General features: G+C 42.1%; 3 protein-coding genes across 3 annotated transcripts; 2 read left to right on the top strand and 1 right to left on the bottom strand.

Moving 5' to 3' along the window:
- The first annotated feature begins 82 nt into the window (after positions 1-82).
- On the top strand, positions 83-3421 carry LOC109477598 (kelch-like protein 18). The gene is made up of 4 exons (XM_019778937.1): positions 83-337; positions 1819-2079; positions 2773-2911; positions 3293-3421. Exons 1-4 carry the CDS (start codon positions 83-85, stop codon positions 3340-3342), a joined length of 705 nt encoding a protein of 234 aa, XP_019634496.1. The 3' UTR covers positions 3343-3421.
- Positions 3422-6330: 2909 nt separating this feature from the next.
- LOC109477630 (zinc finger protein OZF-like) lies at positions 6331-8526 on the top strand. The gene is made up of 2 exons (XM_019778974.1): positions 6331-7727; positions 8143-8526. Exons 1-2 carry the CDS (start codon positions 6331-6333, stop codon positions 8336-8338), a joined length of 1593 nt encoding a protein of 530 aa, XP_019634533.1. The 3' UTR covers positions 8339-8526.
- A 1025-nt stretch (positions 8527-9551) lies between these two features.
- Positions 9552-14946, bottom strand: LOC109477570 (prokineticin receptor 1-like). The gene is made up of 5 exons (XM_019778894.1): positions 14858-14946; positions 13565-14139; positions 11159-11347; positions 10627-10759; positions 9552-10201 (listed from the first exon to the last, which is right to left on the bottom strand). Exons 2-5 carry the CDS (start codon positions 14056-14058, stop codon positions 9734-9736), a joined length of 1284 nt encoding a protein of 427 aa, XP_019634453.1. The 5' UTR covers positions 14059-14139; positions 14858-14946; the 3' UTR covers positions 9552-9733.
- Positions 14947-16095: the final 1149 nt, after the last annotated feature.

The following is a 16095-nucleotide window of genomic DNA, read 5'->3' as shown; positions in this document are numbered from 1 at the left end:
TGCGGATGATGTCATCCATAAAATTTACTTGCCGTGGCCTTGAGGAGGCACCGCACCGCACAGCAACCTCATCATCATCAACATGGCTGCCTCGGACCAAGAATCTCACGCCAGGGCAGTTCGTTCTCATGTCTACCAAGACGAGGGCTATCTTCGCGGGTTTCTTGGAGCTGTAGGTGACTTACAGAAGGATGGGATACTGCAGGATGTCATTCTTGAAGTCGAGGAACGGTGGTTTCCCTGCCATCGGCTTGTTCTGTCCGCGGCCAGCCCCTACTTCCGAGCCATGTTTACAAGCGACATGGCGGAAAGTCGGCAGAAGACGGTTATTTTACAAGTAGGTTTAGCGGAACATTTAACGGTTATGGGGTTGACTAGAAACATTTTACAGAGATGATACCTATCCCACAGAAGCAGGAAAATTAGGGGGGGGGGGTAAGACTTTTCCCGAAATTGGAAATTGACAAAAACATAATGTTTCTTGCCCCCCTCCCCACTATAACTTTTTGTTTAGGATCTTCATTATAGCCCTGTTATAGTGTGAATTTTACACTACTCTTCCTGTAGTCCGTAGTGAATAATCAGATAAGTATTAGGACCATCGCACACCGGGGCATGCCCCCAAGTCTTTTTCGAAAGGTGTGGTGGGTTCTACAATCTTGATATCGTATAAAAATTACCCTCCATGAAAATGGGGGTACTGTTTTTACTCCGTTTCATGTTTGGTCTGATATCTGAAGATCGGTGAGAAGGAACTGTACGATATTTGGCAGATTGATGGATGGGGCCTTGGAGATTGTGTAGGTTGACTTTGAGCCCCTGGTGATTGACCTTGGTACTGCAGTTTAATTTTTTTATTCTGTTGTTTTCGCGTTATGGACTGTTTGTGCGATATTAAGGTAGCATGTAGTTGTTATTACCATGGTTTAGTGGTTTAAATTTGGGTCCCCTAGCTGTTTGCGTTTGATATTTACAAAATGTTTAATGTTGGACTTTTTGTGTTGAATGTTTGGAAAATCTGGGGGATGGTTTGGTATGATTTTTGGTATGTGGGTAGTTGTTGAGTCTCTTTGTGTTTTGGAGTGCATTAGCAGGTTGTCGCATATTTTTATTGCTTAATTTAAAAGGATTTTCACTTTTTCACCCCTACTTCATAATAGGATGGTCTGTTTGACCCAAAAGTTGGGACAGAGTGTTTTTGTTTATACCTCCAGCTGGCAGGTCAGACCCAGGCAGCCCTATCTATTTTTACCCCTAGACAGAGACTGCAGGAAAATAAATCTTGTTTGTCTGGTCTGCAGGTCATTTGCCTGTCTGGTCATTGACCTACATGTACAGGCAAATGTAGCCTGGGTACCATCCCCAGTAGTATATTCGCAAACTCTATAACAGTTATAGAGTTTGGAATATACTACTGGGGATGGTACCCAGGCTAAGGCAAATGACCTGCTGGCCATCAAAGTAAACAAACCATGGTAACAAGACACTAAACGCCTGCACATGACAGCTTAATAAATACAAAGTGCCACCACAAATCATTCTGCTGATAAAAACAAAGTTTGACTCATAATATCTCTATTGAAATACACCAAAAGATTACAAAATAACAAGCTATTTCATGGAGGGATGATGTCTACGACTTCTCCTTGTTTATTTTTACTTCTCATACGTCATAGTTGAATAAGATTGAGATCAGGAATGATACTTTGGTATTAAATTGATTATTGATCGATTATTCTCCAATCTCAAACGCATACACTTGCAAATTGCAATTGGTGGAAGAAGCTTAAATGTTGTTGTATTTGTATTTTTCCTTAGGGTTTGGATGCAGACACGTTTGAGGAGATCCTGAGTTACATTTACTCGGGAACCCTCCATGTATCCATGGACAGAGTGCAGCCTCTGTACCAGGCAGCCGACCTCCTGCAGCTGGACTATGTGAAAGACATCTGCAGCAGCTACATGGCCATGAACGTGGAGCACTCCACCTGTGTAGACCTGTACAAGTTTGCAGATGTCTTCTCTGCCAAGATTGTCTGGAAAGTTTGTCTACAGTGGATTGCCAAACACTTTACTGAGGTTTGTCTCCATTGTTGACCAATACCAGATGACAACATAATGTACATATAGATACAGCCTTGAATGAATTTGGAGTATTCTTACCCTTCAAAAACTTGTCACTGCTGAAAGAATTCTCTAGTAATTGAAGCTTTCAGTTTTAACTTATTGAGTTATATGGTCTAGGCATCCTTCCATCTTGGAAAATGATTGTTGTACCCCTTGTCTACTGATCTTACTTGTTGTGGCTGTGTAATGCAAGGTCTGGCCATAGGACTGTAAGTTTTGAACCACTCACACCGGGAAGGTCCCCTACTCTTTTCGATAAGTGTGGTGGTTTCTTAAACTTGTGTGGGGTGTGGCTCTCCCAAACACGGGACCTCCATTTAATGCCTTATTCGAGGGACGTCCTAACCGAATCTACTGGTGCTCATTTACACCTGAGTGAAGTGATCATGAGGAAAGTCATGTAATTACATTGTATTATCAAGTGCCTTTCCCAAGGGCACATGATTGGTGGCATTGGGTAGGAATCTGACCCGGGACCTCTTGGGTCTGAGCCGAACACTTTACCATTACTCCACACAACCACAGCAAACTGTACTTCTTTTGGGGACCAACTGCCCTGGCATGTTACCTATATATGCCAATTTCTACTCTTTCTAGAGCCTGGTAAAGGCATGTACAATGTACAAGTTCTTTGTACCTCCACAGGTTACCTCCAGTAAGGAGTTCTGCAGTCTGAGTGTGGATCAGCTGACTGAGATCATCAGCCATGATGAGCTGGAGGTTAATGAGGAGACAAGAGTGTGGGAGGCTGTAGTGAGATGGGTGCAGCACAGCAGGGAGGACAGGTGGGCAGCAGTGTTCTAGTATTATAAGGGCATATTGTTGTTGTAACATTCAAAGACAGTAAAACCTGCCCAAGGTGACCAAACAGGGGACCAGGGAAAAGCAGTGACCTTCGTTAACCCACTTTGACATGTCATCATGGCGGTCGCAGTTGTGTTGGCCAGGTGGTTGCCCTTGGCAGATCCCATATGGATGGGTACATTTTTAGGACCAAGAAAAAGCGGTCGCCATTGCCAGGTGGTTGGCTTGAACTGAAGAAGTGGTTGCCTTGGCAGGTTTGCTGTAAACATAACATACATGTAATTAATTAAAAAGCTGATGTGGTGCACGTGCACATGTACCAAGAAACCGGCCTACTCCACACTTACCCTGTACCCTGCAGACTGCACCACCTACCCAGCATCCTCCCTCACATCCGCTTCAAGCTGCTGACTCCGCACAACATGGTGACCATCTTAGACCACCCCCTGGTCAGAGAGGATCCTGGGAGATCAGCCATCAGGAATGTGGTAAAGGAGGCATCCAACCTGACAAGGAGGTTTGGGATGGACACAATGGAAATGGCTATGCTTTTTAGTGAAAGGTACAGGCACTTTTTCCTATCAATCAGTATCTGTATTTCCCATTAATTTATGGATGTCAATTTCAGCTTCAGTCTCCCTCATAAATGATCTTTGCTCCCTATTTTTTGTGTACCAAGGTACAGACTTTTCCATTTGTCTGTTTCATGTTTATGTTCCTCTTCAGCATCAATATTTTCTTCTATCCAAGAAGCAAAAAAATATTAAACTGGCATGGCCTGATCATTGAATGCATCTCAACCTTTACAGAAACAGAAATATGCTGTGGATGAACCCAGGAGAAGGGAAGTACATCAGGTATCGCTACAACAAACTATCTCCACTTCTGGGCACCGTTACTTGTGATAATGATATCTACATCCTGGCTAAAGTTTCAGATGAAAAGTGTGCCTTGTTTAAGTACAACCACGTCGGTAACAAATGGGTACGAATGTCTAAAGTAGCTAGGGTAGCAGACATGGACGACAATGAATTTGACTACCTTATAGGACTCGATGGACATCTTTTTTACCTTTTTGTGACATCAACAGCATTGGTGTTTAAGAAATACAACCAGCACACAAACAAGTGGCACAAGTGTTCAACACCTCAAAACGATGGGTGTTGGGACTTTAACGTGGCTGTGCCGTGTGGTCATCACATCTACCTCTTCACACAGAAAGAAGTATACTGTTACGACCCAATGGAAGACCAGTGGTGCCTTAAAGCCCCACGAGTCGACAGTACTGAAATCTACAAAGCTGCAGCCATGGGAACAGAGATCTTCTTTACAGACTCTTACCTCACCAAGACATTGGTGTACGACACAGTGGCAGACAGCTGGTCTGAGCGTTCAGGTTGGCTTGACACAATTCTTTGCGTGGACAACGTCACTCTCTTTGTACTCCAAAACAAGTTGCATGCACTGGTAGACGCCTGGAATGGAGAGAGATCAAGAAAAAAAGTGCAACTGGTGTTAGTGTATGATAGGTCTGAAGATGTTTGGAGTGAGGTGTCCTTCCTGCCTTTTGGACGTTGGTGTTTGGTTGAACCTATGTTCCCTGTGGCTCGTATGTACCTACCATATCTGAACTCCAGCCTTGCCAACACACAGGGTGCAGCTAACACAGAGGGCCCGCATGGTGAATAACTACATTAGCAACTGTCCATGTTTCAGTACAACCAATCCCAGAATGTGTGGGAACATGCTAGAGCATCCTGAGCCTGGATTAGTTTTAGATTTTGCAGACTAAGATGACTTCTTGTCTGAGTTGATTTTATAGTTCTTTTGTTTCCCTTACACAAAATGTATGGGAACTAACTTAGGTAGATTATAGTTCAGTTGATGCCTCATCAATCCCCTTGTATTATAATAGATATATAACAAAGTTATATATATATATATATATATATACTAGTATATATATGTATATATCACTGAAAAGGCTCATTTCGAACCCTTATGATATCACACTAACATAATGTACACTAGCATTTAGTCAAACTTTGCTGCATATTCTTAAAAATGTATTATTTTTATAACAATATTATCATAGAGTAGAAAAAGCTGTATTTTAATGGAGCACCATTTTGTCAGAAAATTAAACTGTTAGTGTTACAGTTTTCTGATACTTACCGTTTCTCTTAGGGAAACATTTACCAAGTCATGAGGCATGTTTTGTTGTTTCTTCTATCCAAACAAAAGTTTCTGGTATGAGGAAACTTTTGACCTAATACTGCCCAGGTTGGTAAAAAGTCTTTCACTCCTGGTCAAAGTATAACCTAGAAAGGTAACATTTGCAAATCAAATGCATAATGTTTACCTTCACATGGTCTGGCCTAAAAACTACTGCCATCGTATTCAAACATATTCTAATAATTAGTAATATATTACCAACACCACAAGGTGTCTGCTACAGCACCAGTTACCATGGTCACAGCCGTGTTTAACCTTCCCCATCATATATGTGTACACCTCCCTCTTAACATTATGGGAAAGAAAATGGTGGCGCACAAAGGACTGTGAGCAAAAACAATACACGGTAACCTGAAAAACACTATTCGGGTAATCAGGGAGCATATTCACCTTTGACCTAGGTCATATTAAAGTCTGACCCCTCTATACGACGAAAAACAAAGCTGTCCCCCCGAGTACGCCAGTCCCGGTTTCCGTGAAGAGAAAAGCCGTCATAGGAAGCAGGTAAGACTTAGGAACCGAGCGTAAGAGTTTGGGGCTCATTTCTGTGGTCGAACGGCCACAATGAGACCATGGTTTTTGTGTCTTTTCTGGGTATGAGTATGATGGAAAATGGGAGGGGGGCGTGCGGCAGATGGCTGGTTGCTGCGCAAGCGAGATAATGATGCATTTCAGATAACACGAGAGATCGCTGTTGTTTACAGGAAATTTTGTTTACAAATTATTTCAAGACATTTAGTAGACAATTTTGGTAGGCAAACCAGCCAAGCGTCATCTAATTTCGCCTACCACTCTGTGACGTCATGGTGATCGCTGATACATGTCATTGACGTAGAATTTACTATAAAGTATGGTATTGTATGTTTATTTTTCACGTGATTTCACCTTTGATTGTTTATCTAGGCATTCGTAGTGTTATTTGTGACCTTAAACACAAGCACCTAGAAGTGATCAGTGGAATGAATGAATGAAATTATGGTTTATTCATGTAAAACTTTGTTAAGAGATAGCAGTGAGTGAATGAATAAGAGCTTATTGTAATTTTGTAGGAGCTGCCCACTTAGTAGCAAAGTATATACTGCAATTTGAGAAAATGGGCATTTAACTCAAGAAAAGTTATTAATTAAATAATACTATTATTTTTACTTTCTCACTAGGCTGGACATGGCAATGGCAGAACAAGGGTCTCCCACTGGAGTAGATCAGAACTGCTTTAATGATGGGTCTCCCACCGGTGTTTCCCAGGTTGTCTGTGAGTATGAGTCAAAGTGTGACAGCAACACAACAAATGCTGAGGAACAGATGGCAGCACAAGAGGTTCAACTGAACAACACTGGCGAAAAACGCTTCATGTGTTGGGAGTGTGGATACCGGACAGATTACAGGTCTAACTTATCCAGACATGTGAAAAATCATTCAGAAGAAAAACCGTACAAGTGTGACCAGTGTGACTACTCCACAGCACACAAATCTGCTTTGGACAATCATCTACCGCAACACACTGGTGAGAAACCCTACATGTGTGGGAAGTGCGGATATAGGACGACTGTACAGGCCAACTTAACCAGACATATGAGAATTCATACTGAAGATAAACCCTACAAGTGTGACCAGTGTGACTATTCTGCAGCAGACAAGTCTGCTTTGGACAAACATCTAGCAAAGCACACCGGTGCAAAGCCCTACACGTGTGGGAAGTGCGAATATAAGACAGCTATAAAATCCAACCTAACCCAACATTTGAGGACCCATACAGGAGAAAAACCTTATAAGTGTAACCAGTGCGACTATTCTGCAGCACAGAAATCCAGTTTGGACAAACATCTAACAAAACACACTGGTGATAAACCCTACATGTGTGGGAAGTGTGGATACATGACAGCTGACCAGGCCAACTTATCCAGACATATGAGGATCCATACAGGAATAAAACCCTACAAATGTGACCAGTGTGACTATTCTGCAGCACACAAGTCTGCTTTGGACAAACATCTAGCAAATCACACTGGTGAGAAACCCTACATATGTAGGGAGTGTGATTACAGGACAGCTATAAAGTCCAACTTATCTCAACACGTGAGAACCCACACAGGAGAAAAACCTTACAAGTGTGACCAGTGCGACTATTCTGCAGCACAGAAATCCAGTTTGGACAAGCATCTCACAAAGCACACTGGTGACAAACCCTACATGTGTGGGAAGTGTGGATACACAACAGCTGAACAGGCTAATTTGTCCAGGCATATGAGAATTCATACAGGAGTAAAACCCTACAAATGTGACCAGTGTGACTATTCTGCAGCACATAAATTATCTTTGAATCAACATAAAACAAAACACACTGGTGAGCTACCATACATATGTAGGGAGTGTGGATACATGACCGCTGAGAAGTCCAACCTAACCCATCATGTGAGAACCCATACAGGAGAAAAACCTTACAAGTGTGACCAGTGCGACTATTCTGCAGCACAGAAATCCAGTTTGGACAAACATCTAAAAAAGCACACTGTTCAAAAACCCTACATATGTGGAGAGTGTGGGTACAGGGCTCCTGACAAGTCTAACTTATTCCGCCATATGAGAGAACACAAAGAAGAACAGTGTGACCAGTTTGCAGAAGAAGGAAATCCACCTTAGGTGACCATAAATCAACATACACTGCTCAAAGGACTGACTCATTGAAACCTATGATACATGCATCTCATACCGAAGAAAAACTCTACAAGTCTGACCAGTGTGAAGCACAGAAATACACTTTGTCCCTCCTTATAGTAACCCAGACTTCTGAGAAACCTTTTATGTGCAGGGAGTGTGGATGCAGGACAACTTGAAAGTTCCTCTTATTCCGACATATGAAAACTCGTATTCAGGAGCATATGTAAATATGACTATTCTGTTGCATCTTGTTAAACACACCGGCAAGCCATAGAATCCCTACATGTGTGGGGATTGTGAATGCAGTATGACTGTGAGGTCAAACTTATCACAACATACGCAAAGTAAAACAGGAGAAAGACCCTACAGATGTGACCAGTGTGACTATTCTGCTGCACTGTTTGGAACAACCCTGCATCTGGACCAAGAGGTTGGGAGTTCAAATCCCGCCTGTGTCATTCACCAGACATGCATACTACTGCAAAGGGTCACAGTCCTTAGGACGGGACGTTAAGCTGTGGTCCACTGTTCATTGTTCTTGTCGAAATTATAAATAGCTAGGGGAATTTCTCTGGTGCAATGAAGTTGTAAATACTGTAGGAGATTAGATCTATAGTGAGCTAAAACTGGATCGAGATCACTTTCCTTTTTTTTTACCAGCAACTGGTACAATATACATGTATAGTGAGCAGTCCCTCCAACTTTGCCCTGCTACAAAATGTAACCCAACACCACAGTGTGTCTGCTACAGCACCAGGTACCATGGTGACAGCCTTCTGGTCCAGGTCATTGACTTTATTTGTTTGGAGAAGAAGAAGAAACTGAGCAAAAACATTATAATGTTTTCCATCAGCAAATGTAAACATACTAATATAGCTTACTAATAATGTATCCATGAATGTACATTTGCCCCAGGTACAATTCTGGATACTTGTGGACTATTCAGAGCCATGCCTGATCCTTACTCTAACCAATTCGAATTGAGGCATAGAACTAGCTAGAAAAATGGTTGTACATGTACATTATTTCTCAGTCGGCTTTTCTAGCATGTACATGTATATCAATATATTGATCTATCATGTCTGAATATATCTACATGTGTATCTATCTATCTATCTGTATCTACTTATCTATCCTATCTATGTATCTATGTGTGAGTGTGTAAATATATGGATTTCAAGGCAAAAACTTATAGATGACATCAAAGAAAAGTACAGGAAAAGTGTGAAACTTATCTACTAGCAAACTTATCGATAAAATGATGATTAGATCCACAGTTCATTGTAGTTTGGTTTATTATATAACTGATATGATATTGCTAACCTAAGGTATAGCCAAAATACAAACCAAAGTACCCCATTTATAACAAAATGCGTAAAATGTCGTGTTGTATAAAATGCTTAGAATATTGTGTTTAAGTAGACATAGTTATGTAGTTTCATGAAATATATCCCTTCCATGCCATGTTTTTTTACAACTTTCTTGGATACGCATGTTCAATACAGTATTGGCCAGTATTTGCCTGGCAGTGAGTACATGTACATTTGTATATCAAAGGGAAGAAGAAGTTTTAAAAAACCTAATGGCGCAAAAATAAGGCTAATTGTTTGGCGAAAAAAATATAATGTCTTAGATAATAGTTTTAAAATAGGAAAATGATGCACGATCGCATCGATAAAAGTATGATTCAAAAGAATCTGACATACAAAATCTGAAAAAATGCTCTTTCATTTTCCATGAAATTCTTTCGGCGATCTTTCAAATTTTTGGTCGCTCATTGGTTGCAGTCTCTCGTTGCAAGTGGGTTGTTCAATAGGTTTACATCATATGAAGTTAAAAGACTTCTACTAGTTCTAGCTCCATGATCATATGTACAGTGTAGTACAATTTGTACATATGTTCAGTTTGTCTACAAGATCTCCGTTTCCGACGTAGTCCCGATGACATCCTGACGCGGCGACCTTCGAGCGCCGTTCGCTGGCGCTATGAAGGTCAGACCGACATTCCGCATGGACCTCTGCGAGCCAGCCGGTGACATGCCGATGTTGGCCGCGAAGCTTCGGATGCTCGGCCGAACCTTCCGTCCGCGCCACTGCCTGTAGTTCTGCAGAATGTCGCGAGGGGCGTGCTTCATGGTTGAGCGGATGTTTTCGTTCAACGCGATGTAGACGAGTGTGTCCATCATGCTGTTGCCCATGGCCAGCGCCTCGACCGTGTACATCAGGGAGTTGTTGAAGGAAGACATGGACAGCATCTCCGGGTAGTAGTCCCGGATGATCGTGACCACGTGGTACGGTCCCCAGCACACGATGTACAGAACAAGGATGACCACTAGGATTCGGACCGCCTTCAGTCGAGACTTCGCAACGGCTGATGCCTATTGGCATTGGAGGAATAAACATGCCTAAAAGAACGAATACTTAAAAACAACTCTTTTCTAAGTGTTTTCTGGTGAGAGATTCATAGCTTCTGCATGTGATGTCACGTTATGCAGATGACATAGCTTCTGCAACATATGATCAGAGGATCATATGTTGCAGAAAGTCAGTGGCACCCCCCGTCTTTGTTCTGGGATGGTTGCAATGCCCTGGTGGAGATGGCCTCTTTAATTCCGCGTACAAAGAAGTCTGGCTCAGTCTCCAAGATTTTTTTACTTAGTCCAATAAGACTAGAGTTGTACAGCCAAAAATTTGTGTAATCCAAGGACATTATACGTCCTTGTGTAATCTAATTTCTCTTGTTGGAAATTACAGTTACTTCATGATAACTTCTACCAACACAGTTGATGAACTTTCAAGATACCTGCAGACTGGTTTGATGTCCCGGGATCCGGCGGCAGCACACCTTCTTGAGTATGCAGCTGTAGCAGAAGATCATCATCAACACTGGCAGGGCAAACTCCAGGACGAACACCGACAAGTAGTATACCCGGTACCTGCAGGGAATAGAGAGAAGAATGAACAAGAATGATTTTTAGGGTTCGCGGAAAAGGCTGGCTAGCCAAGCCAGGCATGAGGGTATCCGGAAAAGGTTGGCCGGGCCCCATACTGGGCTACCTTGCAGTGCTACCCTTTCCCGTGCCCCAAAGGGTGTGCATGGGGGTTTGGTCTCTAACAATTGTACTTGTCTTTAAAGCTGTGGGATATTTGTGGATAGTGGGGGTGGCTGGTAATTACTGTTATTTAGCAACTCCAAATCTCAAACCAAGCTTTCTTGGACAGACCTAGTACACGTACCAAAACGCACACGAATCTATTGATGGATTTTATATCGAAAAGTAACCCCCAGCCCTCGACTTAAGTGTACTTTCAAGTTCCAACGTGAATCCCTTTACCTCTCTTTTTCGTGTATTGGCCAGAGTTGTCCGCAGAACACTTGCTCGTTTATGTGGTACGGGATGACAACGGAATATCTCCCGGCAGGCACCGCGAACAAGATGGCCGCCAGCCAAGCCAAGGCAACAACCCCAGCCGCCCACTTACCCGTCAGCCGGGTGATACTTGGGTGACAGATCACCAAGTACCTGATATCAAAGATAAAAAAAAATGTTTCAGCAACCTTAGTCGGGCTAGCTTCCCCCCAGCAAGTAATTTGGTGATGACATCAAGGCGCGCATTGATTTTCGACTGACAAAATGTCGACACGATCGATAGCGGTCAACATGATGAAAATGAGCAAATATATCGTAAAAGTCTATCGGTACCGGTCCAGAGACCATAAGGGCTACAGAAAACCTGTGAGGTACAATTGCTTGTGTTTGGTGGGGAGTGTTGACAATGAGAAGTCCATCGCATATGAGTACACATAGGAACTTTTTTTTGTCCGACTTGTTTGTTTTCGCCCTAGCGCATCAGATTTGGAGTTAGCAGATGATATCATCCATAAAATGTACTTGCTGTGGCCTAAGATATGAACAAACTGACAAATGATGTAAATCTATGATATACGCATGTTATCTGCTAGCATAACAATAAGGCGATTCGTGCGGAATTCTTTACACTCGATCAGTGATAACCTCTACAGTTACCGACTAATGCAGTATCAGAGGACGACAAAGGACTGGAAACGATAGAATAACCTTGAACTTCATTGTTTCTTCACTGTATATCTGTTTATCTCAGCCAGACATGGCCAACGCCGAGAAGGAATCTGTTTCATGGTCTAGTAGAGGAAATAAGGAAAACCCCGACTTTCTTTTATAACGGAAGAAACATGTATATGGGAAGAGCGCTACTTCTGCTAGCCTGTACTCTACAGACATTATCAGTATTCTAGGTATATACATATGTATCAATTTTGTTAGCATTCGTTGAGTCATATACTTTCTGTCAAACCTTCAATGACTGAACGTACTTTAAAAGACAATTTGTGTAACAGGCAGAAAGACGATTAGTTGATATACCCGTGTCTAGGAATTGCATCTGGTCCAAAAGGCTAATTTAAAGGATCAAAACATCGTTAGTTCATACGACCGTGTCCCTGGTCATTTTGCTTTTGGTGCAATGACATAATACAAGATAAATGTTGTCTAGCAGCCAAAACGACACTTAAGCCTTTGGTTTGACGGCCAAAACATATTTTTATGTAACTGTCCGAAATTTGGGTTTGGTTCAAAGACCAAAAGAAAGTTTGTTTACCGCCGGCCAAGAAACCTGTTAGTTCATATGCCGTGTCTAAAAGCTACGATTCGTTAAGAAAAACGACGCAAACAATTAGTTTTGCCCAAGGACCCAAAATATTGTTATTAGCTATAGTCCACACAGCTGTGTCAAAACCAATCTACTTTGATTCATCATTAATATTATGCCAAAGAAATGTCTTCCAGACAAAATGACGATTAGGCCACACCAAGTTGGTTCGAATTCATTGGTTCTTGGATTCGCTCGCTTCTTTTTTCCGATTTGAAAACAAACATCAAGCTCTGAATCAACTCTAAAATGCACATATTTTCCCCCAACAGTTGAAGCTCCCTTCCCAGAGTTGTTACAGTTTTTCCATCTATCAATGCAGTGGTTTGAGTAAATAAATTACAAACATGAATTACAAACCGGCCTGGTTTGTAGACCTCAAGGCTCCTATGAGTCCTGTCATAGAATGCCTGGCTCTATTTTCTAACTTTTTTTTCGCCTTGCCACTACATATTTTTTCTGAAAAAATTCGAGAACCCACAAATAAAATTGGTGTGGCCTTAAGTTAAATAAGCGTACCCAACCACAAAGTTGTAGCTGTAAGTACTAATTACTATCAAACAATTTGGTTAACTGCCAAAAAGAGTGTTAGTTCATTTAACCGTGGGTAAACTCTACCTGTTTCAAAAACAAAGTAAATTAGAAATTTGTATAGCGGCCAAAAGGCTAGCTATTTCATCAAAGGATCTTACGTTTGAAGCTGGCTCAAAGACTTAAAGAATGCAAAGGAAATTTGTAGAACAGCCAAGAAAGCTGTTAGCTGTAGTTAAAAGAGACCAATTAACGCACATTTTTGTTTAGCAGCCAAAAAGACAGTTAGTAGTAAATATTAGCGTATCCCACTGCCAAATCTGGATTGTCACGGCGTTGGACATACGTAGTTTGTTAGAATATAAAGTACAGCAACTTTATCTGCACGAAATTCTATACGCACACCTTATAGTACACGTAAAGGTCTGTGTAAATCAGGTCCCAATTCTGTAAACCATGGTCCCAATTCTGCAAACCCTGGTCCTATGTCTGTTCTACTGCGTAAGCGTTACTGCCCTTACCTGTCAATGGCGATGACCAACAGTGCGTTAGTGGACACGTACAGGGACATGGTCTTGGTGTAGTTGACCGCTGCGCAGGCCGTCTGTCCGTGTGTCCACACCCGGGACTGGACAATGTAGTAGTCCATCACAAACGGCACGCAGATGACGGCCATCAGAAAATCCGACATGGCCAGATTAGCGATCAGCATGTTGGTCATGTTCCGCATCTTCTTGTACTGTATGATGACGTAGATCAGGATTAGGTTAATCCCGCCGCACGTGATCATAGTAAGCGTGTAGACTGATCCCAGGATGGCTTTCATGAAGACCGGAACGTCCGGATCCGTCGACGCTCCGGTTAGACTGTCCGGAAGGTTGCGCTGTTCCGTCGTGTCGTTGTGATGGAAAGAAAACGTCTCCTCGGCGCCAAACAGCTCTTCGTACCAATTATAGTCAACGTCCGACTCGGATGAGCCTATGTAATACTCGGGATAATCCGTTAGATTCTCCATTTCTGACAGGTCTTTTCACACGTTGCCCGTCAGAGATGGCTGATCTTGATGATCAACAACCATTTGGTTTTTCCTGCCATCCTGGAAACAAACAAACAAACCAACACTGATAAGTATGCCAATGAACATTACATTTGAAAGAAAGATTTGTGCAGTTCGTACTTATGAACCTGCTGTTCCGACAAAATCATATCCAGTTGCTCGAGTAACTGTTTTTTTTTTGGCTTGTCTTATTACCTGGATGTCTAACCTTCGCCGACGAACGATTTGTACACTAAGAAGATTGCAACTTTGGCCCCATCTTTTGACTACACAACTCCAACTTGACATCCTCTTGAAAATAAAGAATTGGATACGTCTTACTCATGCCCTTGACCCTTCAAAAACAGACCCCACGTACGTATACGGATATTGGAGTTTTCTTTTGCACAACCAGAGATGTGTCAACCCTGCTTCAGACACCTTCTTCAGACATTTGGAGAAACGTAATTAGGTGAGAGATCAAAATTACTGGCTGTATAAAAGAAAACTCCAATGTCGGTTATTTTCTACCAACCTGATAAACCTAACTAGGAAAAGCTGCTGTTAAAAATGGATCCAGAGAGAGGGACGTCTGGCAAGCGATTATAATTCTCTACGCAACTGTTACAGTGAAATGTATGAAAGACTAGAGGGGCAGTCGTAGAGTGCCGACTGATTTTTTTCGAGACAATACAAGCTATCTCGGCTCGATGTAGCTTGTACCCACCACACATGTGTACAAGGCACACATTAATATATGAAAACGCAGCCCAAGTACCTTGCAGTTGAAAATCACTGGATTTCTCGGAGTAGAAGCTTTCTGTTGCCTCTGATGTGCAGCCACCCCGGTGGAAGTCTCTCTACGTTCTGACGACACCGAGGAATTTTATCAACTTCTGAGAGAGATGACGGTCAAGGTTTCCTGATTCCACCAATCACAAAGAGCGTACGTTCGCCCTATGGAATCTGTCAGGTCTCCCACAAAGAAAGGCCAGACCGATGTCTCGTGATTTCACGAGAGATTTGACGTGGCCACTTAGGCCATGCTGATTTGATTATATGGATGACATCCTCTGGGAACCCCAAAACTGATGCGAGCGTGCGAATAAAAAAAAATTTGGCCCCAAAAAAGTTTTTCATTATGAAATCTACGTGGTTTTGAAGGTTGAACAAATGACACAGAGTATGGTTTGGCGAATGATTTAGTCTTCAAATTCATTGTCTTCGTTAGAAGGACTATGAAATTGTCTCGCCGCAGTGTGGGGAACTGCGGATTTTGCGATATAACTCTGGCAGGCATGATTCGACGTCAATGATTTTTGGCAGGCAGATTACCGTTGTTGAGGCTGAAGTCACGTACAAGTTTGGGCTTCTTCGGGGGTCCGTGCGTCACGTAGGTGCACCTTTTGTGTTCGTGGCTTGTTAGCAAAATAACTCAAGTATTTGTAAAATGTTGATTCTAAATTTTGGTGTGGACGTTACTATTGTCGTTACCAAGGTTAAGTTCGTTAATGAGCTTCGTGAGGGGTTTCATTGTCACTACAGGGGGCAATTCCTTAATTTTCTTGTGAGCAGGATAACTTCTGTATATGTGGATGAAAGTTAATGAAATTTGGTTGGCATGTTATTGTGATGGTTACCAAGATTAAGTTCAAAGATGAGAGTCGTGGAGGTCGATCTGTCCCCTTAATAGACCTTTTGTGTTTATTTCTTTATTTGTTTGTAGTTCAAGTACCGATGTGGCATTAGTCTAGATTTTTGTATGGTGTAAATGTATTGTAATATAGATTTAGTGGTGTAAGTTTGAACTCTTTTGTTTTATAGGAATGTGGAAAAGAAGTAACTGTTATATTGTTGTTTTTTTTGTTCTTTTGGTGTTGTCTTGTATGTAGGTCAACGACCGTATGGCCATTGATGTGGGTTGGGACAGCCGCGTGTGGTTGCGTTAGATCTGTCTTTTATGTAGGTCAACGATCTTTAAATGGCAATATATCAGGAAGGACAGCTGTTTGGGGA

The sequence above is a fragment of the Branchiostoma belcheri genome, unplaced genomic scaffold, assembly GCF_001625305.1.
Source record: "Branchiostoma belcheri isolate BF01 breed outbred unplaced genomic scaffold, Haploidv18h27 scaffold40, whole genome shotgun sequence".
Lineage (NCBI taxonomy): Eukaryota > Metazoa > Chordata > Leptocardii > Amphioxiformes > Branchiostomatidae > Branchiostoma > Branchiostoma belcheri.
Note: the sequence above shows the minus strand (reverse complement) of the source record. Positions and strands in the feature narration are given on the sequence as shown.

Excerpts from the sequence above, each read along its gene's own strand:
- LOC109477570 (XM_019778894.1), bottom strand. The coding sequence starts at position 14,058 with ATGGAGAATCTAACGGATTATCCCGAGTATTACATAGGCTCATCCGAG. Across the intron at positions 10,760-11,158 it reads CCAATACACGAAAAAGAGAG|GTACCGGGTATACTACTTGT; the intron begins GTAAAGGGATTC and ends TATTCCCTGCAG. Across the intron at positions 10,202-10,626 it reads GACATCAAACCAGTCTGCAG|GCATCAGCCGTTGCGAAGTC; the intron begins GTATCTTGAAAG and ends CAATGCCAATAG.
- LOC109477598 (XM_019778937.1), top strand. The coding sequence starts at position 83 with ATGGCTGCCTCGGACCAAGAATCTCACGCCAGGGCAGTTCGTTCTCAT. Across the intron at positions 338-1,818 it reads AGAAGACGGTTATTTTACAA|GGTTTGGATGCAGACACGTT; the intron begins GTAGGTTTAGCG and ends ATTTTTCCTTAG. Across the intron at positions 2,912-3,292 it reads GCAGCACAGCAGGGAGGACA|ACTGCACCACCTACCCAGCA; the intron begins GGTGGGCAGCAG and ends TGTACCCTGCAG.
- LOC109477630 (XM_019778974.1), top strand. The coding sequence starts at position 6,331 with ATGGCAATGGCAGAACAAGGGTCTCCCACTGGAGTAGATCAGAACTGC. Across the intron at positions 7,728-8,142 it reads GGGTACAGGGCTCCTGACAA|GTCAAACTTATCACAACATA; the intron begins GTCTAACTTATT and ends TATGACTGTGAG.